General features: G+C 43.5%; 2 protein-coding genes across 8 annotated transcripts in view; one reads left to right on the forward strand and one right to left on the reverse strand.

Moving 5' to 3' along the window:
- LOC137412267 (USP6 N-terminal-like protein) overlaps positions 1-25849 on the forward strand; it is a 1021586-nt gene that overhangs the window by 197660 nt on the left and 798077 nt on the right. The window lies entirely within an intron of this gene.
- Positions 4062-25849, reverse strand: part of LOC137412240 (DENN domain-containing protein 5B) — a 135437-nt gene continuing 113649 nt past the window's right edge. For all 6 annotated transcript variants that reach the window (XM_078769783.1, XM_068097503.2, XM_068097493.2 and 3 more), the window contains 6 exons: positions 23281-23399; positions 16115-16293; positions 10691-10773; positions 8797-8923; positions 8125-8299; positions 4062-4903 (listed from right to left, as the gene is read on the reverse strand). In XM_078769783.1, the coding sequence (XP_078625909.1) occupies positions 4720-4903; positions 8125-8299; positions 8797-8923; positions 10691-10773; positions 16115-16293; positions 23281-23399 (867 nt within the window). In that variant the 3' untranslated portion in view covers positions 4062-4719. The remainder of the gene's footprint in view (positions 4904-8124; positions 8300-8796; positions 8924-10690; positions 10774-16114; positions 16294-23280; positions 23400-25849) is intronic.

The raw sequence follows: 25849 nt of genomic DNA on the forward strand, positions 1-25849 counted from the left end.
GTCACCTCTATTACCAAGGCCCTTCTCCCCCGATTGCTGTTTGGCCGGGCGGCCAGCTCGAGGAAGAGTCCTGGTTGTTCCAAACTTCTTCCATTTTAGAATTATGAAGGCCACTGTGCTCTTGTGAACCTTCAATGCAGCAGAAATTTTTTGTAGGCTTCCGCAGATCTGTGCCTCGACACAATTCTGTCTCTGAGCTCTGCAGGCAGTTCTCCTTCGACCTCATGGCTTGGTTTTTGCTCTGATATGCATTGTCAGCTGTGATACCTTATATGGACAAGTGTGTGCCTTTCCAAATCATGTCCAATCAATTGAATTTACCACAGGTGGACTCCAATCAAGGTGTAGAAACATCTCAAAGATGATCAAGAGAAATGGGAGGCACCTGAGCTAAATTTCAAGTGTCATAGCAAAGGGTATGAATACTTATGTCAATGTGATATTTCAGTTTTTTCTTTTTAAGAAATTTGCAAAACTTTCTAAAATCCTGTTTTCTCTTTGTCATTATGGGGTATTGAGTGTAGATTGATGAGGGAAAAAGTGAATTTAAACGATTTCAGCATAAGGCTGCAACATAACAAAATGTGAAAAAAGTGAAGGGGTCTGAATACTTTCTGAATGCACTGTGTGTAAATATATATATATATATATATATATATATATATATATATATATATATATATATATATATATATATATATATATATATATATATATATATATATATATATATACAGTTAAGCTCAAAATTATTCAGACCCTATGAAAAATCTGAGATTTTTGCATTTATCTCATACTTACAAGCTAAAGTGGTGGAACTTTAACTTCAGGCAAGGACATTTAGTTGGCATGAACAAATCCACATTATATTTTGGCTCAACATTATTGGCATAACAATTAATGTTAATAGTTTTGGTTTTTATGCCGGTCCAAAATTATTCATACCCCATACCAAGTCTCAGAATTGAGGCCAATGTTTGTGATAATGCACATGCTTTTGACATTCCTGATTCTTTATAATGTTATGCAATTATTCCAAGATGTGTGCATAAAATCTGAATACAATACAAATGTGGTCTATTGAATGTACAGCGAGGAATGTTATAGAACAACACTCTGCTTTTAGACTATAAATTAAGGGGAGCTGATGCAATTATTCTCAGTTCATAGTCAGCATGGTGAAGAAGAAAGAACTCAGTGAGGACCTTCGGTTGTGCATAGTGAATGCTCACAAGGAGGGGAAAGGCTACAAAGCTATTTCGAAGCAATTCCGAGTGCCAGTTGCCAGCATACAAAGCATAATTAGGAAGTACAAGGAATTCCACACTGTAAAAAAACATTGAAGGACGTGGTCGGAAGCCAAAGGTGTCACCTCGTCTGGCAAGAAAAGTATGGCGAGAGGCCAACAACAATCCACGGATCACCATCAAGGCTCTCCTGAACAACCTTGGCGAGTCTGGGACAAAGATATCAAGGCAGACACTTCAGTGGACGTTGCACAATGGGGGACTCCATGGACGCCGACCAAGAAAGACTCCACTCCTGAAACAGAGGCATAGAGAAACTCGTCTAGCATTTGCAAGAGCGCACCTGGACAAAGATCCAAGCTTTTGGTCATCAGTTCTGTGGTCGGATGAGACGAAAATGGAGCTTTTTGGGCACAGAGATGTTGCTTTCGTTTGGCGAAAAAAAGGTGAAGCATACAACCCGAAGAACACAGTCCCGACCGTCAAGTATGGAGGCGGGAGCATAATGCTTTGGGGATGTTTCTCAGCCAGTGGGCCCAGCAATCTCGTCAAAGTGGATGGCATCATGAAAAAGGAGCAGTACATCAAGATCCTTGAGGAAAACATCAAACAGTCCGCAGAGAAACTTCACCTCGGGCAGCATTGGACGTATCAGCAGGACAACTATCCAAAACATACTGCCAAGTCAGTCAATAAATGGTTCCGGGATAATGATGTCGACGTTCTAGAGTGGCCAAGACAAAGTCCGGACCTCAACCCAATCGAGAATCTGTAGAGGGAGCTCAAGACCCGAGTGATGGCAAGGAAGCCTTCCAACCTCAAAGACCTGGAGACCTTCGCGAAGGAGGAGTGGGCCAAAATCCCTGTAGAGACATGCAAAAACCTTGTGAGCAAGTATAAGAACCGTTTGGAGGCTGTGATCACAAACAGAGGCTTTTCCGTTGATTACTGAATGTGACTTTGAACTGATCTAAGCAAGGGTATGAATAATTCTGGACAAGACATTTTTGGTAAATCTGTCAATAAAATTCCGCCAAAACAATGTATTTCTTGAAATGTCTCTTGCAGTGATTCTTTCAGCTGTTTGTCACATTCTTATGTAACGTAAGCCACAAGAAACCCATTCCTCAAATAACACGATTCAAAATACTCCGAATTTGGTAAGGGTATGAATAATTTTGGGCTTAACTGTACATATATATATATATATATATATATATAAAATTCTTGGAGAAAATGTCGAACAATAGAAAATGGACATACCATGGTTTGTGGAAAATGCAAGATGATAGATAATAAGGGACATTCAAAAAAATCTCGTGTGTATGCTGTACTACCCTTGTGTTCTTAGGAGGAACCAAGTAATGATTTAGAAAAGTTCATATAAAGGGGCGCCAATTTGATTCATTCAGCTGCATGGACGTAAGTGTATTTTAACCTATGTATGTAGGGCACCCCTTTATTTGGATTATTATTAGGATTCACAGACCTTTGGCTGATGTTGACCTATTGACCTTTTGACCCCAAAAACAATAGGCTTCTTGCTTATGACCAACTCTACCATTTGGTGAAGTTTCGTGAAGATAGGTTGAAAAGTGTGACCTGTAGGCGACTGACATACAGACAAACAGACAGAACAAGAGGACTTAATGCAGTGCACAATACTTGCAAAATACACCCCCAATCCCCCCCCCCCCCACCCCAAAAAGGGTTGCCATTGATCCATCAAATTGTCCATTTCATAAAGATTAAAATTGACGATCTTGATCAAAGCTCGGATTAATAGGATGAAAAGTGACGATTTTTCAGATGAAAATTGATTTTAGAAGTTTCACCTTGAGTTGACCTTTGGCCTCACAAATAGTTGGTTTGCCCATTTAGCGACTCAATGTGCAAATGCTGTTCAATTTTCAAGTCAATTGGATGAAAAATGGTGATTTTAGAAATTAGACCTCCAGATGACCTTTGACCTCAATCAATAGGCTTCTCAATTGTAACGACCTCTACAACTGGTGAAGTGTCATGACGATCGGTTTAGAATTGTGACGTGTAGGTGAGTGACAAACAAGCAAACAGGAAGACGTCATGCAGAGCATGATACTTGCAAAATCCGATTTTGGAAGTTTGACCTTCAGTTGACCTTTGACCCAAAAATAGTTGGTTTCCCAATTCTGTGAGGCAATATGCAAATGTTGTTCAATTTTCAAGTAAATCGGATGAAAATTGATGGTTTTTCAGATGTAAAATGATGATTGTGGAAGTTTGACCTTGAGTTGACCTTTGACCTTTTGACCTTAAAATAGTATGTTTCCCAATTTAGTGACTCAATGTGCAGATGCTGTTCAATTTTCAAGTCAATCGGTTGAAAATTGATGGCTTTTCAGATGAAAATTGCTGATTTTTAAAATTTGTCCTTGAGTTGACCTTTGACCTTTTGACCTCAAAAATACTTCATTTCCCAATTTAGTGACGCAATATACAAATGCTATTCAATTTTCAAGTCAATCGGATTTAAAATGGCGATTTTAGAAATTTGACCTCCAGATGACCTTTGACCTCAAAATCAATAGGCTTCTCATTTGGGACGACCTATTTAACGTGGTGAAGTTTCGTGAGAATCGGTTTCGAATTGTGACCTGTAGGCCGGTGACAAACAGACAGACAGACAAACAGAACCACCAACGCAACCGACCAATATACTTGAAAAATCTTCGATTTTCGCAAGTAACAAAAGTACATCGGATTTGAGAACCTTCGGAAGCAACAGTTAAAAGTACGAACATAGCAGATGCAAAACATTCAGAGCTTTCACAATCATAGTTACCAATATGTCTGGCAAATGTTTATTCACCAATACACATGCCTTACGATGAGCATTTTCATCCATAGCTTTCTTGTCACATTTGAAACGTGGAACAAATGACTGCACTACATACAGGACATTATTGGTGAGGTTCAAGCTTTATCCAGTCCTGCAATTTAAAATACATTCAGCTGCACAAAATATCAGCATATTAAATGGAAGTAGTAGTGTAATGGCATTATTTGTTGTTTTTTTTTACATAAAAGCTTTATAATTTAAATAAGACAAACATAATACTCAAAGGAGTGCATTGCCCTCTTTAAATTGCACGTTTTCCAGTGTTTAGCCGGTAGGATTCAGGAATAAAATGCTGCAGAAGCTTCGTAAGAACACGGCGAACAGCTATTTTGCCATAATCATGTTCTCCGATTTCAAAACCATTATCTGAAATCAGTCTCTTATATTACTGTACAGCAGTTTCAAATCATTAACTAAAGGAGGGTAAAATGGCATATTTCCACAGCGGCGTGATCAAGGAAGGCTGAATCAGTTTGTCTTGAGCCATGATGTGTTCATACAGGAGCCTTTTACAAAGCCAACACACGCAGGGATACTTTGGGCCAACAGCTTCCTTCCAGGAGGTCTTTATACACAATGGGTGATATCTTCTTATACCTGAAGGCCTTTGGTGAGGGAAACTTCGAGGGTGATGTTGAACTCTTGGAGGCTCTGCAATAGTTGCACTAGAGACAAGAGCAAAGCCGGGTTGCGGAGCGCTGCCCACTCTTCATACATGTATTCTGCTGGACCGCTTGAGATTATCAGCGGAAGCCAGCAGTGCAGGCAGTGATCTCTGCAACATGGTGAGGTTGGGTTAGCGCTGGAGGTAAAATAATGTTCCTGTAAACCATTAAACCTAATGCCATGTTTTGTATGAGTGGTATGTCGTACCATTGAAGAGAAATATTAACATGATGTACAAGGATTTGATTATTTGCATGATGGCACAGCCAGTTTCACACACAAAGGGGGCTTTCTGCAATCAATACATTTAATGGTGGTAATTTACCCCCATTAAACTGTTATGTACTTGTAAAGGTTATCATACATTGATAGGAAAGGTACATGGAAAGGTAGGTGAAGAAAAGGTAACGCTGCCCATCTACCCTGTGTCTATCATGAGCACCAGAGCACTATCTACATCATTTATGACAAGTCCAACAACTAATACGTGTTTTTTCTCTCTTGCAGTCAGGTTAGAGGGTGAAAGAACAGCCGACAATGCAAGGTCAGATGAACATTTTGTTGGGGAGAGGAGGAGATAGGAAATTTAATGAGTACAGGGACCAGGTATTCATGAGAAGGATAAATGAAATACAGTCGGACCCCGACATTCACGGTCCTGACATTCGCAGACACCGCGTATTCGCAGTTGATAAAATGCGACCTGCTTCTACAGTCGTGTAGAAGTATAAAAACGTCTAAAGTCAGGAGTAAGCGAGTTATCGCGGGCATCCCAATTGAAATATGTCCCTCGTCCTTTTAAATTAATAAAATGCATTATGATGACAAATGCCCTTCCTGAACCCCAATGTTCTGTTAATGAGATAGAAATAGTTCAGTTCTTTGATGAGTCTTAACAATACTGCACCATAATTTATAAGAATCTTTTAGAAAAAGGATTAATTATATTATTAAGGATGAATGTATATATTTATTACATTTTAATAAGCTCAGGAATTTAAGAGTATAACGCAGATTCTGGTTGAAGTCAAGAGTTGCCTTTGTGATGGAAAGATATACATATATGAATGAATGAATGATCGTTTTAAGGCCATTTTCCCCGCTAGAGCGGGGGTTAGCCTTGCGGGCCCCATGACAATCATGGTTCCCTGTTTGAGGCAATGATTTTATGGCTGGATGCCCTTCCTGACGCCAACCCTTGGTCACGCTCTTACGATGCGCAGGGATACGGTGTACCTATTCTAAACCGGGGTACACACCGGGATCATTCATCCCAGCAAGCTGGTACTCAATTTGCCGACCTCGGAAGGATGACAGGCTGAGTCAACCCCCCTGGCGTTAATTCAGCGATCGACCGGGATTCAAATCCAGGATCCTAGGATCCCAAGCCGGCACCCTAACCGCTAGGCCAACACCAGGCTAGGAAAGATATACATATCCCCCATTCATTTGCAGTTGTGTGTAAATACTAATTTGGGGATAAGATCTGTGAAAGTTTTGTTGTACAAAGACAATTATCTTCTGATTCAAGTGACCAAACTGAGAAGATAATGGCTTATCAAGGATCCCTCATCCTCTGATCTACCGCCTCCCTACCCCTTACTTACTTATCAGTAATTCCCCGTCCCCCAATCTACCCATCCCTAATCTCTTATCAGAATCCCTCGACCCCCCGATCTCCTCCTCTCTACTCCCACCCACTGTTAAGGACCCAACCAAATATTCTCCTTTTGTTCTCGATTACTATAAATGAAGCAAGGACAGTTGTATCGGGGAAGAATACTCGTTTCGACCCGTGGTCCCCGTGCTGTGGGAGTTGGCTATACTGTGTATGTCTGTTGTAACCGAATGAGTATTTTCCCAGTATTATTAAATTTTTACAAGTGGTCAATGCGTGGACATAGCTTTGTTTATGTACACAAATTGCTACAACAGTCGCTGCCCTGTGCCCTGCCTATTCTTGGTTTTTCGCAAGCGCAAAAAAACATCTCCCACCAGCCACGGCACATGACACTTTTAAAAGTATCTTCCATGCATCACGCATAACACTTCCAGCCACGAATAAACCACACGATTTGATAGTCTTTTCGTGGGCGTATTCACGTTTTTTCTGACCTGCTTTGACATTCACGGCACTGTGCTTTGCGTATTCGTGGTTTTTCTGGGGCGTATTCACGGTTTTTCATGGAATTTTTGATTTTCCCTTATGACTCACGAACCGCCGGGAACCTATCCCCCATTTTCCCATTGAAACAATGCCCCATCATTCGCGGATTCGATATTTGCAGCATTTTCCAGAAACACGTCCCCTGCGAATGTTGGGGTCCGACTGTACAATACAAGCCACCCTAGGTAGGGAAGAGGGAAGTGCCAGTGACATGTGGGATGTTTTAAATTGCTGTATGCTACAAAGTAGAGTAACAGTCTCAACCAACACACACACACTTCAAATTGATGGTATTACAACTGTGAGAACGTTTGACATAGCACAATCAAATCAATCATGAACCATGGTCTATACAGAGCGTTGGTGCTGGCAAAGCAGTTTCTATGGCTAGGGTTACAATCCTGGATGGGTTGCCACTCCCACACAGGGAGTCAGGGCAGGAATTTGGAGCTTGGTCATGGTGCCAGTGATAGTTTGATATCTCATCGCAAAGGACGCTGTGGGATCTTTAACGTCCACCAACTAATGTCCGCAAGCGGGACGCCAGTTTAACGTCCATCCGAGGGATGGCACACACAATGATGAATCACCCTGTCTGTGAGACATGGAAGTTTATAGCTGGGCCATGATTTGAACCCAGGCTAGACAGCCTATAGAGGAGTGTGCATACCTCTACAATCTAGGCCATCTTGCCAGCCTTCAACATAGCCCCAAATTCTAATTAGCAAAACTGCATTGTACTTTTAAGGCCCCAATCCATTTTAGAATTGTCACTATCCAGGTTTATAATTGCCACTATTAAAAGGCCCAATTAATTGCGCCAAAAAACAAGAACAAAACACTTTATACAAGTCAAATCAATGGCGAAAAATGACTTACATATAATAGAAATGCTTCACAATTGTGTGAGATACCAAAAGATAAACATGGAGAAACATTTGTTCATTTTGAACTATTCTGCCTGGCTTCAAAGATGAATGGCATAAAATACACCAAAATATTGAAATGTAAGCAGAGTATTGTTACTGTGACAAACGACAATAAGTGGCTCACAAATACAAAATATATATTATATATATATTGAAATGTAAGCAGAGTATTGTTACTGTGTGACAAACGACAATAAGTGGCTCACGTACAAAAAAAATAAATTCATCCTATACCTGGCTCCAAGGCACACAAGGAGTTGAAATTTTCCATCCTTCCCAATGTTGCGTTGTGCCGCATTGATGCTTGTAATTAAATGGCAAAATGACTCACGTCCATCAGGACAAGGAAGCAGGGCTCGACTGGGATTTTCAGGGTTACCAGGACTTTCCAAGTACAAGCAAACCTTTCCTGCTCCCATCCGGCATTGGACAGAACAGTTAGCTTTAAAGCCGATGACGAGAGACAAAATGTTTGAAAATTGAAGAGACAAAATTAATCAAAGGCCGTAGCTCATTGAGTCACTCGCTGACTGACAAACTATTTTCTCATCCCAAATAATAAAACGTCACAAGAGTACATTTGATAAATCAACGGGCAATTAATCCTGGTGTCAAGTTCGTCAGTAAATTAGTAGCTGATTTAGGTAGACAAAATCACTGGGAAAAACATTAGTTTAACTTCCAACTACCAAAATCATGAATTGCGAATAGATAATGCGTAAACATGCAACTGCATATTGAATCAGCGTTCAACTTTTAGGCAGCTTTGAAAGGATCACGGTAGTCAACTGGCTGAACAAAATTTCAAAATTATCACACTGATAAAGAACTGCTGCAACACGTCTACAATGAAGCATAAGTTGGAGATTGTGAAAGCAGAGATGCACGAGAGAGCTAATATCTTACCGAGAAAGTCCCATATGAAGATGCTTTTTTGGAAAAGGCGCGTAGACTTGAAGCCATGACGGAACAGTTGATCCAGGGAAGGAACGAGACCACCCTCTCCACATAGTAGTGGCATCAAACTGCCCCTCTGTGTGACAAGGTGCTGCTCTAAGCAACTACAAATGCTTATTCTTTATGAAATCCAAGTGTGGGGACAAAATCTTTGTGAAAGACATTAAAAGCAACAACAACAACAACAAACACACACACACACACACACACACACACACACACACACACACACACACACACACACACACACACACACACACACACACACACACACACACACACACACACACACACACACAGTGCCTGTCCATGCAGCATATTTCAATCACGGTCAGAATGATAATTTCTGGTCTCAGAAACGGGGTCAGCTGGTGGTAGGCGACCAGGTTAACGGCATTGTACCAGTGTACCACCCACCTTTTCAGTGGAAATGAAGGCCAAGAATAGCATCGGATAAGGGGTGGGGTGGGGCATTGTACGGAGATCCAGAGGGTGTACACATGCACACACGCACACATACACTAGAGGGGGGAATAGTTCAAAAATCTTACAATTCTAGCATAACTGTATGTAAAGGCATATCCCAAACAAAGGATGATTCAACACAAGCAGCAAATTAATTTTCAATGAAGTTCACTGAAATATAAAAAGGCTAATGAGGAAATAATAATAATAATGTCCTGTCTGTAGCTAGTTAAAACCAGCCTTGGACGAATAGCCGAGACAGTTTTACTCCCGAGGTGGCAGCCCGAAAAATGGCGGTATTTTTGTCGCGTGCAGGACCAAGGATGCGAAACGTTTATCTGATCTGAACACACGGGTTTATTCCGAAACCACAAACAAGTAAACACGACAGTAAATTCGACAATAATGATTTAATAAAAATAAATCAAAGAATGAAAATGAAGGCTGAGGTAAAACTACATTTTAACTGAGGTACCTCCACACACGGACTCAAAAACGGACACACGGGGGAAAGGTAAAATAAAATAAAATCCCTTTTTGGCCATCCGGTACTTATCATTGGCCCGACTGGGTCCTTTTTGAGGAGAATGGTGGTGACAAGGCTCTGAGTCTCCCGCTCGGGAAGCGGACAAGATGGCGATGGTGACAAAGGTGCCAAGGGTGTGAGGCGAAGACGACCCCTTTTTTCTCCTCCACCAAGCTCCCGAGTGAGCCCTGCAGTCACAACGCTCCTCCTGATTGCCACCTCTCCTCCACAGTGCACACAATCGCTAGCATCCTGCTCCACCAGGACACCACAGGAAGAAGACAAAAACTGGCCAACACCCAAAAATGGCTAGCTTCTTCACGTTCCAGCAAGACTGGAAGACTCCTCTTCTTCACTCCTGAGAGCCAATCATATCCTTTGCCTCCCGGCTCGCTCTGCCCACATCCTACAGGTCAATGGTGTCTCTCGGGGCGTGGCCTTTTGCCATAAGTGTTCATGTGGGCGGGGCTTAGTTGCCATGAGCGTTCATAAGGCCGGCGCTGGGTTTAAATGTTGTTTAATGGGGGGGTTTTCATGGACGGCCTTGTAAATGTAAAACTTTAGGGAAAATCACATACAGGGGAAAACTAACCTTAATCCCTAACTAATTAGCACTGCTTCACCCTTCGTGTGAAGACACGTAAACAATCTTAAGCTACAGTTTCCCTACTTAAGTACATCGAGATTTCTCCTACGCGTCCATGGTTATACAATCTTACCTTTCCTATGGGATATTTTTACCTACTCCCCCTCCCCCCACAAACGTAACAATAATTTCAAAAATAAAAGCTGCAATAGTCAAACAAAACAAGTGGCTACAGGACCCAAATGTTATTCCCTTTCAACACTTACCTCCCTCTCTGGCTTGTGGAAGTGCTTAACCAAACAATTAACAGCTTCTCCCACAGCTTCCTGTATCTGTCCTGTGTCTGGGCCTACAGAAGAATGAAAAAAAACCAGATTAATACAAACAAGGTGATTTACATAAACACGACCCAACCGACAAAATAAAATGTGATGTTACCGGAGATTGAGACAGCTTTATGGGACATTTGGAAGCTTAACCCCCATGCTATTATGAGGGCACTGCAAAACCATGCCCCCTATGAGGGTGCCAGGACCCACTCACAAAGTCAATTAAATGGCTGTTAGTTTCAGAGTGTGTGATGCAACCAAGCAATATTTTCTGCAAAAATTCTGAAACAGATTCTGACAAGTGCAGTGGGCATCATCATCATAAAAACATTGTCTCAAAAAGAGAACCATGACAATTACGACTACATATGGGCAGGGTACAGCCCGAAGTACCCCGTGGGGGACCCCACTCCCTCTCGTCAAAACTCAAGGTGGGGAACCCGATCGAAGCAAGGGTGGAAATCATTCCATTTATGACGACGAAACGTCTGATGCCCGACGTGGATATCGGTTTCTGAGATTTGGGACATGGAATGTAGGGACAACGACAGGGAGATCAGGAGAAGTGGTGGAAGTATTGGTCAGAAGAAGAGTGGACATATGTTGTGTGCAGGAGACGAGATGGAAGGGAAATGGTGTGAGAATGGTGAAGGGTAGGCAGGGACAGAAATACAAGTTTGTGTGGCAAGGGTGCCCAGAGGGCGTGAATGGTGTTGGTGTCCTGTTTTCTGAGGAGTTTGTAGACAGTGTGGTGAGTGTGACTAGAGTGAGTGAAAGGTTGATGATGGTGAAAATGATGATTGGAAAGCTCTTGGTGAGCATCATCTCGGGATATGCTCTGCAGGTTGGTCGGAGCGATGAAGAGAAGGACAAGTTCTGGTGTGCAATAGAGAAGCTGATGGAAAACGTGAAAGATGAGGAAGTTGTTGTGGTAGTAGGAGACCTAAATGGACATGTGGGAAGGAGTATGGACGGTTTTGAGGGAGTTCATGGGGGTTACGGATATGGTGTGAGAAATGAAGAAGGTGAAAGGATTTTGGAGTTTGCTGATGGAGCTGATTTGTTGATTTGTAATACTCACTTCCAGAAAGAGGATAATAAGCTTGTTACATACACGTCAGGTGGGTCGACGACAACCGTTGACTACCTGCTGGTGCGTAGGCGAGATAGGGGGCACCTCCGGGACACAAAGGTGATCCCGGGGGAGGAGGCTGTTTCACAGCACCACTTGGTTGTCTGCGACATAAGGGTGAAAGGTGCGAGGAGAGCTCGGCGGGTGAAGTACCAACCGAGAATGAAGGTGTGGAGGTTGAAAGATGTGACAGTGAGGGAGCCATTAAAAGAGAGGCTGAGTATGGTGGAGGATGATGTGGTTGAGCTTGAAAGTGGTTGGATGTCAATGAAAGATAGTCTGTTGGGAGCCGTTGGTGAGGTATGTGGATGGACAAAAGGACCAGCGAGGCACTCGGAAACATGGTGGTGGGATGATGAAGTTGGAAAGAAGATTGACGAGAAGAGGAAGAAGTTCAAGGAGTGGCAGAAGGCGAAGGGTATGGGGGCAGAAAAGGCAGAGCATGAAAGTTATAAGGCAGCCAAGAAGGCTGCAAAGAAAGAGGTAGCAAAGGCACAGGAGGCATGTAGGAAAATGTTCGGAGAGCGCTTGGATTCGGAAGAGGGTCAGAGAGCGGTATTCAGGATTGCAAAGCAGATAGCAAAAGAGAGGTGTGATGTGATGGGGTGAGTTGCTTGAAGGATGAAGTGGGACAAATCGTTGTGGACCCAGATGGAATTAAAGGAAGATGGAAGAGATATATGGAAATACTGTTGAATGCAGAGAATGAATGGGATGGCAACATAGAGAGTAACCCAGTTTTAGGACTGGCAGAGAAGATAACCGAGAAGGAAGTTGAGGAACAGATAAAAGCAATGAAGAGTAGAAAAGCGGGAGGGCCGATGGGAGTTGTGGGAGATATGTTGAAGGCAGCGGGAAATTGGGGTGTGAAGAGAATGACAGAGATCTGTAATCTGGTGGTGAAAGAAGGCCGCATTCCAGTGGATTGGGAACTGAGTACCCTCGTCCCTCTATACAAGGGGAAAGGTGACCCTCTGGACTGTGGCTCGTATAGAGCGATAAAGTTATTGGAGCATGGAATGAAGGTATTGGAAAGGGTGTTGGAGAGGAGGATGAGGAAGAAAGTGAAGATTGACGAAATGCAGTTTGGATTTATGCCAGGAAGAGGAACGACAGACGTGCTTTTTATTGTGAGGCAGTTGCGGGAGAAGTATATGGAGAAGAGGAAGAAGTTGTTTCTTGGGTTTGTTGATCTGGAGAAAGCATTCGATAGGGTTCCACGTGAAGTAGTGACATGGGCATTGAGGAAGTTAGGAGTGGAGGAATGGTTGATCAGAGTAGTGATGGCAATGTACAAAAGAGCGCGCACAGCTGTAAGGACGAAGGACGGGAACAGTGGTGAGTTTTAGGTGAAGGTGGGAGTGCATCAAGGGTCGGTACTAAGTCCACTACTATTTGTAGCTGTGATGGAGGTGCTGGCTCAGAAAGTAAAGGAGGGTCTACCGTGGGAGTTGTTGTATGCAGATGATCTGGTGTTGATTGCAGAAAGTATGGATGGACTGAAGGAGAAGATGAACAAGTGGAAGGAATATATGGAGACAAAAGGTCTGAAGGTGAATATCAGAAAAACGATGGTGATGGCAAGTGGTAAAGCATGTGGTGAGGTGGAAAAAACTGGGAAGTGGCCGTGTGCTGTGTGCAGGAGGGGTGTCGGAGTGAATTCCATTCAATGTACAATGTGCGCTGAGTGGGTTCATCAAAAATGTAGTGGTTTGAGAGGGTCATTAACCAGTGTGGCAGCTACATTCAAGTGTAAGGTGTGCACAGAGGGAGCTGCAGATGGAGGAAATGTTGAGTTGGATCTTGGAGATGGCGTGAAGCTGGAAGGTGTGAAAACATTTTGTTACCTTGGAGACATGCTGAATGGAGAAGGTGGATCAGACTCGGCAATGGTTGCTCGAGTGAGGTGTGCATGGAAGAAGTTTCGGGAAATGAGTGGCGTGCTGACGAGGAGGGGAGTGTCATTGAAGCTGAAGGGAAAGGTGTATGCTGCATGTGTGAGAAGTGTTATGATTTATGGGAGTGAGACATGGGTAACGAACGTAGAGCAGCAACGAAGGCTGGAAAGGGTGGAAATGCGAATGGTTCGGTGGATGTGTGGAGCATCGTTGAGAGAGAGGAAGACAAATGATGAATTGCGAAAGATGATGGGAATAGAGCCTGTGATGGATGCTGTGAAGAGAAACAGGTTGAGATGGTTTGGTCATGTGTTGAGGAAGGATGAAAGTGACTGGTTGAAAAGAGTGATGGGAATGAATGTAGAAGGAATTAGAGGACGGGGAAGACCGAGAAAGACCTGGCTAAAGATGGTCGAAGAAGAAATGCGGGCAAGGGGGTTAACAAGGGGAGATGCAGAAAATAGGGCAAAATGGAGAACATTGTCATGGGGACCGCAAGGCTAACCCCCGCTCTTGCAGGGAAAATGGCCTTAAAATGCCTGTTGTTGTTTGTTGTTGTAGTGGGCATCAGGGAAGAAGGAGAGGAGAAACTACATTTTCCTTGTAAAATTTACTCTGGCCACGCTGATGATATGGCACACGTAATGTGACCGATGGAGACTGAAAAAAAATGAGCAACATCAGAGGCTCTGTAGACCGCTGTGACACAGAGGTGCATCCGGATGGTAGGAGTTTCAGAACATATCGTGAGAGGAAAATAAGTGAAATGCGAGTCTAATGGTTAAACCAAGATGGCGACGCCATGATGTACATGCCGGTACGACACCTTGGCCAGATCACATCACTCTGTCGATGCTTGCGCTTCAACTCTGAACACACCATGCCATGGAAAGTGGATTGGGCAAAAAGCGATACCTTAAACATCATCAGTGCTGTCCATTTCATTGATGGACCTGAATGGATATGTTTACTCGTGCTGGTGCATTACACTGTCACAGCTTTCAATGCTCGAGCGCGACTCTCTCAGAGAGGTAAATTAATAACAGGAGAGTAAAAGTAAATGCTAAGTTGGAATCATTCCAATGAGAAGGCTATCTGGAAATACAATAATGTCAAGGAATAGGCCAAGGTGCTGTAGTTCCTAGGATGGAATTCTAAAAAAAAGATATCTAAAAAAGTTATGGACGGATTGGGCCAAAACTTGGTGGACAAGTTGAGTGTGCAACAAGGACGAACTGATTAGATATTGGTGAAAATCCGAATACGAGCACATTTAAATTTATTAAGCGTTTTATTTTTTAAATTTACTAGCAGGGCTACCCGGTGCTTCCTGGGGGATGAGGAAGGAGAGGAGTGAGGGGTGTACTTGGCTCTGCCCGGCTGGGCGGGCTTTTCCCAGTGGTGGTTTCAGGCCATGTTGGACATCGAAAAGCTATGGAGTTATTGGCCACCTGATGGTTACCTTTTGCTTGCGGGTCGGTGGCAACACTGCCTGACCCCACATCCCAATATACATCTTATAGCGGTCTTGGTAGCCTCAAATCGGATGTCAAGGCCAACGTGTGGTAGCTTAAAACCTTGCCCAGATTTTGAAGTACCTTCACCCAAAATGTGGGGCCTCTAGGTGATACGGTTTGACTATGAAAGAATAACATACAAACATACAAACGCAAAAACAAACACACAAACCAATTGGAAGCACATATAGATGAGAGAGACTTCATGAAACATCACAAAATCTGTACAGTGAAAAACACCAACACAAGTTGCACATGAGAGGTCATAGGTAACAGAGCAATGAGCATACATACGGCAGGGGCTCCTTTTGACTGAAGCCATCCGCTGAGATAGAGTATTACCTACCGGCAACAACTGCTTTTCAAGAAAGTAATCAACCTACATTTTTGCAAAAAAAAGGTCAAAAGACTAGGAGAGGTAATTGGGAAAACATTTTTTGGCCTACAAGAGAACATAACATCACAAAATCATGTGCAAAGTAGTTGTGAGCAGGAAGTTTTGCGAGGACATTTGGAATGTAAATTTGAGCAGAGAATACGGCATTCGTCTGAATGGTCTTTCACGATTCCTATTAAAGCAAAAAGTGTGTTGGTCGGTCGTCGGACTGTCTTTTGCATTGTTATAAGTAACCGTGGATTTAACTAAAACACAGGCCGGGACTGTGAATAAAAAGTGTTAAATAAAAACTTGGAATGTTTGAAGCTTTTCTTTTTTTATAGTCAATCATCTGAAAAGCTAAAAACACAAATTTATCGATATTGCATCACAGTGATTTTCACTGTGACTCATTGGAAAGTAGATCAGGCTTCTTACTCTGCTTGTTTGGTCCTGAAAAGCTGATGTTGCGGGGAAAGGTTGGTGCTTGCAGCGATGTTGTGTGACTTGATCTCTGCCCATCCTCGGGAAGTCTGTGCACCAGATGCTCTCCCACCAAAATCCTCTCCAGACTACCGTCGTCCACTCCACGGCCAAGCCACCTACCACAGCGAAACCTGCACATACCACATCAAAATTGTGCATCCAGAGCTTGACTATTTTTAAACATCTACAAATTTTTGAGGAAAACAACCAACATTATATTAAGACGTAGAAATAACTACTCTAAGGGACCCTGTATGGCAACCACCATATAGGGTCTCTTCGGGTATTTTTTTCGTGGTATAAGATTACAGTAGTCCCTTCTCCTTATCGAGTGGGTTAGCATGTCATAATGTGTTGGAGCCAGGGTAGGGAGGTCCGTAGGGGATAATTAATTGTACAGTCCATACGAGCTTCGTGGACGTACTGTACGCGCGCTAATTTAAACCACGCCATAATCCAAGGGCCCCTTTCTTTTATTCCCAATCTTCTTCTTTCACACCACACTTTTATTTCCACCTGGCTTATTTTCACGTTAAAGGCATTGCAAGCGTCATTCCACAACTCGCTTGCCACAAGCTCACCTTGTACACGTAATCGACCCACCTGGCATACCTGCTCGCCTTGCTCAAAGCGACGGCCCACAACGGACTTTGTCACCCATCACAAATAACAGGTGCTAATTGGCCATTAGCGACCTATCGGTGTATGGACGCTCCGTTCACCCCTACGAGCCATTAAGAGGTAACAGGGATTACCCCGTGCTTGTGATGTGTGGACAGGAAGCGACCCGGTGTTAACTAAAGAGAGAACCTTTCAGTGCGCTGACCGGAAGGGCCAAATGGCGACATCCAGCTACGGAAGGTTTATGAGGGCAGGGAGGAGCGACGGCCCAACAATCAGCATCCCGGAGTCCGCCCACGAACTTTCGAGAAGGCTGATGAGAGTAGGGCGAAGGGACGGCCCACCAATCAGCATCCCGGAGAAGTTTGTCGAACAACCCCCACCCTCGCCAGAGCCTTACTAGAAGTGCCACACAGGCGAAGCCGAAGCCTCAGTGCTGCTTCCTCGCTTGCTCTGGACTCACTGCTGCTCGTGTCGATGACTGCTGCTGCTTCTGCTGCTACCTCGCTCGCTCCGGACTCATCTGCCTGCCCGCGCTCGCGTCGATGACTGATGCTGGAAGCCTTGGGGTGGTGGAGCACTGGCCAGAATAGGGTCAAGACCAAGCCACGCATACACCACACTGCTAGACTCTAACACCCTTACAGTTACACCCCCAGTATTTTCTCCCCATTTACTCCTCTCCCTTAACGTTGGGTCACAGAACCATGACTGGTTCTGTCCGATAAGTGGGAGGCCGTGATCCCCACACAGTCTCCATTCCTAACGCTCGTTTTCCCCTTTCGTGAATGTCTGATGTGGCACCCTGTTGTGTTTAATAGTATTTATAGTTAATAAGGCAGAGGTTAATAAGGCAATAGCCTGTAAATAAATCCTTTGTTGACGTTTTCCTTTCAATCTGTCCGTGTATGTCTTTTCTCTCATTGATCCAGTGCTGTTCACACGTAGAGTAGGTCGGGAGGTTATCAGTCCCCACATAAATGGCTCATTAAACAGATTGGCTGTTCACCAGGTGGTAAGCTCGGGCCACGCTCATTATAAGATCTGATTAAGATAGGGTTGGTGAATAGCCGGAGGCCGTGTATCCCGGCCAGAAGGTCGTAGCTGACAGTTAAAACAGACCGAGGACACTGAAGGACGTGCGACTAATCGGTTGGCGTACGTGGTTGGTTGATTAACAACTTACCACGTATGAAGTTATTCGTGCGTGGTAACCTCAGGCCCGTTAAGCTCAGGAGGGAGCTGAGGCTAGTCCCTCATAGTAGACCCGAAACACCGGGGCCATAACAATATACTCCAATTGTTTATGCAAGGTGGATGATAAGTATCCTGAGGTGATCATCAGGACCCTTAATCTAAAAGCCAAAATTGTATTTGAAGCATTTCCTTTGAAGGCAAATGTGACAAAATCTAGAATCTGGAGGAACGGAGGGTCGATTTTTGAAAGATAAGCCGATGTTCATGTCCTTCAGCAGCCTGTGCCATAAGAAACTAGAACAATGCGACTGTGTCGTCAATATGCCTCAGCATAGTCCTACAATGGGTAGATGCCATCGTTCACTGTCCAGAAAATAAACAAGTTTGATTTAAATAATTCCTTCAGCTGTTTTCAAGTATCACATTTTTACCCGACATGACAGGTTTCACATCAATCGGTGAAGCGGTTTCAGAGATGGGATTTTTTAAAATATCGGCTTCCAAGCTGATATGGCTGCCACACCACATGACATATACAACAACAACAACAACAGGCATTTTAAAGGCCATTTTCCCTGCAAGAGCGGAGTTAGCCTTGCGGTCCCCATGACAATCTTCTCCATTTTACCCTATTTTCTGCATCTCCCCGTGTTAACCCCCTTGCCCGCATTTCTTCTTCGACCATATTTAGCCAAGTCTTTCTCGGTCTTCCCCGTCCTCTACTTCCTTCCACATTCATTTCCATCACTCTTCTCAACCAGTCACTTTCATCCTTCCTCAACACATGACCAAACCATCTCAACCTGTTCCTCTTCACAGCATCAATCACAGGCTCTATTCCCATCATCTTTCGCAATTCATCATTTGTCTTCCTCTCTCTCAATGATACTCTGCACATCCACCGAACCATTCGCATTTACACCCTTTCCAGCCTTCGTTGCTGCTCTACATTCATGACCCTTCTCTCGCTCCCATAAATCATAACACTTCTCACACATGCAGCATACACCTTTCCCTTCAGTTTCAACGACACTCCCCTCCTCGTCAGCACGCCACACAGTTCCCGAAACTTCTTCCATGCACATCTCACTCTAGCAACCGTTGCCGAGTCTGATCCACCTTCTCCATTCAGCATGTCTCCTAGGTAACAAAATGTTTTCACACCTTCCAGCTTCACGCTGTCTCCAAGATCCAATTCAACATTTCCTCCATCTGCAGCTCTCTATGCACACCTTACACTTGAATGTAGCTGCCACACTGGTTAATGACCCTCTCAAACCACTACATTTTTGATGAACCCACTCAGCGCACATTGTACATTGAATTGAGTTCACTCCGCCACCCTTCCTGCACATAGCACATGGCCACTTCCCAGTTCTTTCCACCTCACCACATGCTTTACCACTTGTCATCACCTTTGTTTTTCCGATATTCACCTTCAGACCTTTCGTCTCCATACATTCCTTCCACTTGTTCATCTTCTCCTTCAGTCCATCCATACTTTCTGCAATCAACACCAGATCATCTGCATACAACAACTCCCACGGTAAACCCTCCTTTACGTTCCGAGCCAGCACCTCCATCACAGCTACAAATAGTAGTGGACTTAGTACTGACCCCTGATGCACTCCCACCTTCACCTCAAACTCACCACTGTTCCCGTCCTTCGTCCTTACAGCTGTGCGCGCTCTTTTGTACATTGCCATCACTACTCTGATCAACCATTCCTCCACTCCTAACTTCCTCAATGCCCATGTCACCACTTCACGTGGAACCCTATCGAATGCTTTCTCCAGATCAACAAACCCAAGAAACAACTTCTTCCTCTTCTCCATGTACTTCTCCTGCAACTACCTCACAATAAAAAGCGCATCTGTCGTTCCTCTTCCTGGCATAAATCCAAACTGCATTTCATCAATCTTCACTTCCTTCCTTATCCTCCTCTCCAACACCCTTTCCAATACCTTCATTCCATGCTCCAATAACTTTATCGCTCGATACGAGCCACAGTCCAGAGGGTCACCTTTCCCCTTGTATAGAGGGACGAGGCTACTCAGTTCCCAATCCACTGGAATGCGGCCTTCTTTCACGACCAGATTGCAGATCTCTGTCGTTCTCTTCACACCCCAATTTCCCGCTGCCTTCAACATATCTCCCACAACTCCCGTCGGCCCTCCCGTTTTTCTACTCTTCATTGCTTTAATCGCTTCCTCAACTTCCTTCTCGGTTATCTTCTCTGCCAGTCCTAAAACTGGGTTACTCTCTATGTTGCCATCCCATTCATTCTCTGCGTTCAACAGCATTTCAATATATCTCTTCCATCTTCCTTTAATTCCATCTGGGTCCACAACGATTTGTCCCACTTCATCCTTCAAGCAACTCACCCCCATCACATCACACCTCTCTTTCGCTATCTGCTTTGCAATCCTGAATACCACTCTCTGACCCTCTTCCAAATCCAAGGGTTCTCTGAACATTTTCCTACATGACTCCTGCGCCTTTGCTACGTCTTTTTTTGCAGCCTTCTTGGCTGCCTTATAACTTTCATGCTCTTCCTTTTCTGCCCCCGTACCCTTCGCCTTCTGCCACTCCTTGAACTTCTTCCTCTTCTCGTCAATCCTCTTTCCAACTTCATCATCCCACCACCATGTTTCCGAGTGCCTCGGTGGTCCTTTTGTCCATCCACATACCTCACCAACGGCTCCCAACAGACTATCTTTCATTGACATCCAACCACTTTCAAGCTCAACCACATCATCCTCTACCATACTCAGCCTCTCTTTTAATGCCTCCCTCACTGTCACCTCTTTCAACCTCCACACCTTCATTCTCGGTTGGTACTTCACCCGCCGAGCTCTCCTCGCACGTTTCAACCTTATGTCGCAGACAACCAAGTGCTGCTGTGAAACAGCCACCTCCCCCGGGATCACCTTTGTGTCCCGGAGGTGCCCCCTATCTCGCCTACGCACCATCAGGTAGTCAACGGTTGTCGTCGACCCATCTGACATGTATGTAACAAGCTTATTATCCTCTTTCTGGAACTGAGTATTACAAATCAACAAATGAACTCCATCAGCAAACTCCAAAATCCTTTCACCTTCTCCATTTCTCACACCATATCCGTAACCCCCATGAACTCCCTCAAAACCGTCCATACTCCTTCCCACATGTCCATTTAGGTCTCCCCCTATCACAACAACTTCCTTATCTTTCACGTTTTCCATCAGCTTCTCTATTGCACACCAGAACTTGTCCTTCTCTTCATCGCTCCGACCAACCTGCGGAGCATATCCCGAGATGACGTTCACCAAGAGCTTTCCAATCATCATTTTCACCATCATCAACCTTTCACTCACTCTCGTCACACTCACCACACTGTCTACAAACTCCTCAGAAAACAGGACACCAACACCATTCACGCCTTCTGGGCACCCTTGCCACACAAACTTGTATTTCTGTCCCTGCCTCCCCTTTACCATTCTCACACCACTTCCCTTCCATCTTGTCTCCTGCACACAACATATGTCCACTCTTCTTCTGACCAATACTTCCACCACTTCTCCTGGTCTCCCTGTCATTGTCCCTACATTCCATGTCCCAAACCTCAGAAACCGATCTCCACGTCGGGCATCAGACTTTTCGTCGTCATAAATTGAGTGATTTCCACCCTTGCTTCGATCCGGTTCCCCACCTTGAGTTTTGACGAGAGGGAGTGGGGTCCCCCACGGGGTACTTCGGGCTGTACCCTGCCCATATCTAGTTGTAATTGTCATGGTTCTCTTTTTGAGGCAATGTTTTTATGGCCGGATGCCCTTCCTGACGCCAACCCTTTTAGTCGCCTCTTACGACACGCAGGGATACGGTGTACCTATTCTAAACCGGGGTACACACCGGGAACACCACATGACATATGACCTTAAAAAATGTACACTCTCCATATGTATGGGTAGGGGATCACGTTTATGAAGATTCGTGTTGATCGGATAAGGTTCGTTTTTCTGTCCAAGATGGCTGGCAAACCACGTGACCTACGACATCATCATTTTCAAACTATATACAACAGTGCTGTTAGATGATATTTATAAAATTTCGCATCGATAGGGTGAGCGGTTTCAGAGATATAATTATTTAATATTTCCCTTCAATCCAATATGGCTGCCAAACCACGTGACTGCCAAACTATGATGTCATAAATTTAATATTTCAATACAAATGGGTCATAGATCATGTGCATGCAATTTCAGATTTTTAGGATAAGGAATTCGATTAAAACATTTTTGGCTGGTATACCACTTCACCTATTATGTCATCATTATCATGCTTTCGTTCCCCATTGGGAGTACTTGACAATGTGCCAAGTTTAAAAAATTTCCATCCAGCGGTTTCCGAGAAATATTTTTTAAATTATTTGCTTTTAATCCAAGATGGCTGCCATACCACGTGACGTATGACGTCACAATTATCATAAAAACATTCTGCATGGGTGTCACTCCTACCCTGAAAGTTTTGTCTCACTCAGACATATGGTTGCTGAGAAAAACGAGTTTTAGCCCATACGGACGGACGGACGGACAGACAACCGGAAAACATAATGCCTTCGTCAGTGGAGGCATAAAAATGAAATTAATAAAAACCGGAAAAATAAATAAATAAATAAATAAAACAGACAACCGGAAAACATAATGCCTTCGTCAGCGGAGGCATAAAAATGAAATTAATAAAAACCGGAAAAATAAATAAATAAATAAAACAGACAACCGGAAAACATAATGCCTTCGTCAGCGGAGGCATAAAAATGAAATTAATAAAAACTGGAAAAATAAATAAATAAATAAATAAAACAGACAACCGGAAAACATAATGCCTTCGTCAGCGGAGGCATAAAAATGAAATTAATAAAAACCGGAAAAATAAATAAATAAATAAATAAACACAACCGGAAAACATAATGCCTTCGTCGGCGGAGGCATAAAAATGAAATTAATAAAAACCGGAAATAAATAAATAAATAAAACAGACAACCGGAAAACATAATGCCTTCGTCGGCGGAGGCATAAAAATAAAATTAATAAAAAGACAATTACTCTTTTCAAGTTAAAAAAAATTAAACCGAGACTATTAAACTACAAAATAAACTATTTTTTTATGGGGAAAAAGTGGAAATAGGCTAATTGTCTGGAGTTTGACCTGTGTGAGAAGGGGCATGCGAGCAAGTCCTTGTAAATATCCAATACTGCAAGAACAAGCACCCTTCATCTTACCCTTCCCTTCACATTTCCACACTCACGTGATCTTCTCACCTGTATGTATGGCTGGTTATTTCATTTCTAACAAGAATACAGTCCACCAGCCACTTTGCCAGCAGCCCTGCATTGTCATGTCCAATTTGCAGCGTTGTCAGCTTTCCCAGGTTTTGACACTGGCACAGAGAACATGAACAGCAGCACAAAAAACAAGAATGTCAACACACTCCAGGTTAAGTTTAAAAAACATCCGACATAACACTCGCAACTATAATTACGAGGCAATGGTGATTATCTGGTGTATTGATTGTAACATCAGTATAAACCATAACGATCAAATTACTATTCATCAACTGCTGTAAACGTGGAAATTTCCGCGCGATAACATTTTCCGGCTGAGCGAGATGGAAACGTGTTCACGCGTTTCTTATTTTGCCGAGTGGGCACAAGACACACGACAAAGTCAACGATGTTAACCATGTGAAACCCCTGCGAACATTTAGATAGGGATAACATAACCGGCAGTGTAACATTGGACTTGGCTAAACAGACTTGCTAAAACAGACTTGGCTAAAGGTGGTGGAAGAAGAAATGCGGGCAAGGGGGTTAACAAGGGGAGATGCAGAAAATAGGGCAAAATGGAGAAGATTGTCATGGGGCCCGCAAGGCTAATCCCCACTCTAGCAGGGAAAATGGCCTTAAAATGCCTGTTATAACAGGAACTGAGAGAAACAGGCATCTAAACATGCTTTATTACTATAACGCCACTCGGTCGAGGGCATACCTCCACCAGGCTGAACAATTTACATTTTGTATCCCACTGGTAGGCCCGATCTGCCTCTGCATCTTCACCAGCATCAACTCGGCTTCTTATCACCTACCCAACTCATCCACCAAGTTTTGTCATAACCCATTCACAACTTTTGGAAATATCGTTTTGGGCCCCATCTCTCAATGGTGAAGAATCACTTTAAAAATGCATGTATCCAGATCTGGATCTTCCCCAAAACCAAATCAATGTGTCCTTGCCACACACCCAACCTGCCTGCCAAGTTTCGGCCGAATCCGTCCATAACTTTTTGCGATATTCTGCTCACAGACAGACAGATAAACAGTGGTGAAAACATAACCTCCAAATACCTTCGCTGGCAGATGTGATAAACGAAGGTTTATGAACCTGGTGTAAACAAATCGTAGCATAGAGGTATAAGCAGGCATGCATTGATACAAGTACCAAAATTTGCGGTGCTAACAGATCAAAACTTTTGCAGTTTTGGATGCATGACAATTGTGCAATCTACTTTTCTTTTGGATAGTACGAAGTGACCGCAGCCACGTAGGCTTGAGCATGCATAGACCACATATGAGCATGAGGCGAGGTGACAAGCATGCAGGTCATATTTTTTGGGGATGACGGTGTACAAAAACACACAAGTGTGTCTGCTTGTCACTACGACGCGACTGGTATACTTACAGGATGCACCTTTTTGTGTGATCTGGTACTGTAATCTCTCTAAAAAAGGCAAATTTGGCAAAAAAAAGGCAAAATAAAAAAAGGTTGGTGGTCTTTCTGTCTTCTACCGACTCCTCTCCGTCCTAGCTCCCCCAGCTCTGTCTGTGCTCTGTCCCACAAAGATTCCTACAGGTCGCACAAGATCTGCCCGCAACCCTCTTATGGTTAAACTGCCAAAATCAAGACTCTCTATTCGCCTTCACTCTTTCATTCCTCTTTTCTCCAGTCTCTGGAACAAACTCCCTCACTCTCTTCAATCTCACTCCTCCCTCCAGGTCTTTAAAACAGCAGTTCACCACCATCTCCTGTCTACCCCCATCCAAAACATTGATCTTTTCTTCCCCGGTTAATTCCCCCCAGATCCACTTTTTTGAAATTCCGACTTCTTTCCTGGAAGTCCTAGCAATGTCCATGTGTTTTATACCTCTAAAGATGGTGCTTGATGCTCTCTGCGTCAAGATACGGACTTGATGTCCGTATCTTTAGAACAGACATTCCAATGATGATGATGATAAATGTAATACCACTCAAGGAAGGCCCACAACTCAAGAGAGTGGAAAAAAACAATAAAATGAACAAAAATACGGGGAAGGAGAAGCAACCACTCAGAAGAATGACAGAAAATCATTTCCCTTAAATTTACCGTGTTCACCAACTCGCACGACCAGATACAGGACACCAAAATAATTTCCCTTACACATATCGTGTCCACCAACCAGCAAGACCATACCACTTACCTCTGGATCAAACTGTATTTCAAATATTCAAACGGTTTTTACATGCTGCCCTCTCCTAGCAACCAATGAAATTTTTAAAAAATATTGTAGTACATTAATTTTTTAATAATGTACCATATTTACGGCAGTATATTTATTTACGCCATGAGTAAGGAAGGAAAATTTCCAGCACGCTGATTCGCTCATTGATGACGATGACGATCACGTGATGACGTGATCACGAATGATGTTCGTGACGCGATCACGTGATGTTCCTTGCCACCATAAACTCACAGCAAGTAGCATAGATTTTAGCATGATTAGCATTTAGCATGATTTAGCATAGATAGTAGCATGTTTCACATAGATTTTTTTTCAGCGAGGAATATTATACACA

Source organism: Myxine glutinosa, chromosome 1 (assembly GCF_964187855.1).
Source record: "Myxine glutinosa chromosome 1, kmMyxGlut1.1, whole genome shotgun sequence".
Taxonomy (NCBI): domain Eukaryota; kingdom Metazoa; phylum Chordata; class Myxini; order Myxiniformes; family Myxinidae; genus Myxine; species Myxine glutinosa.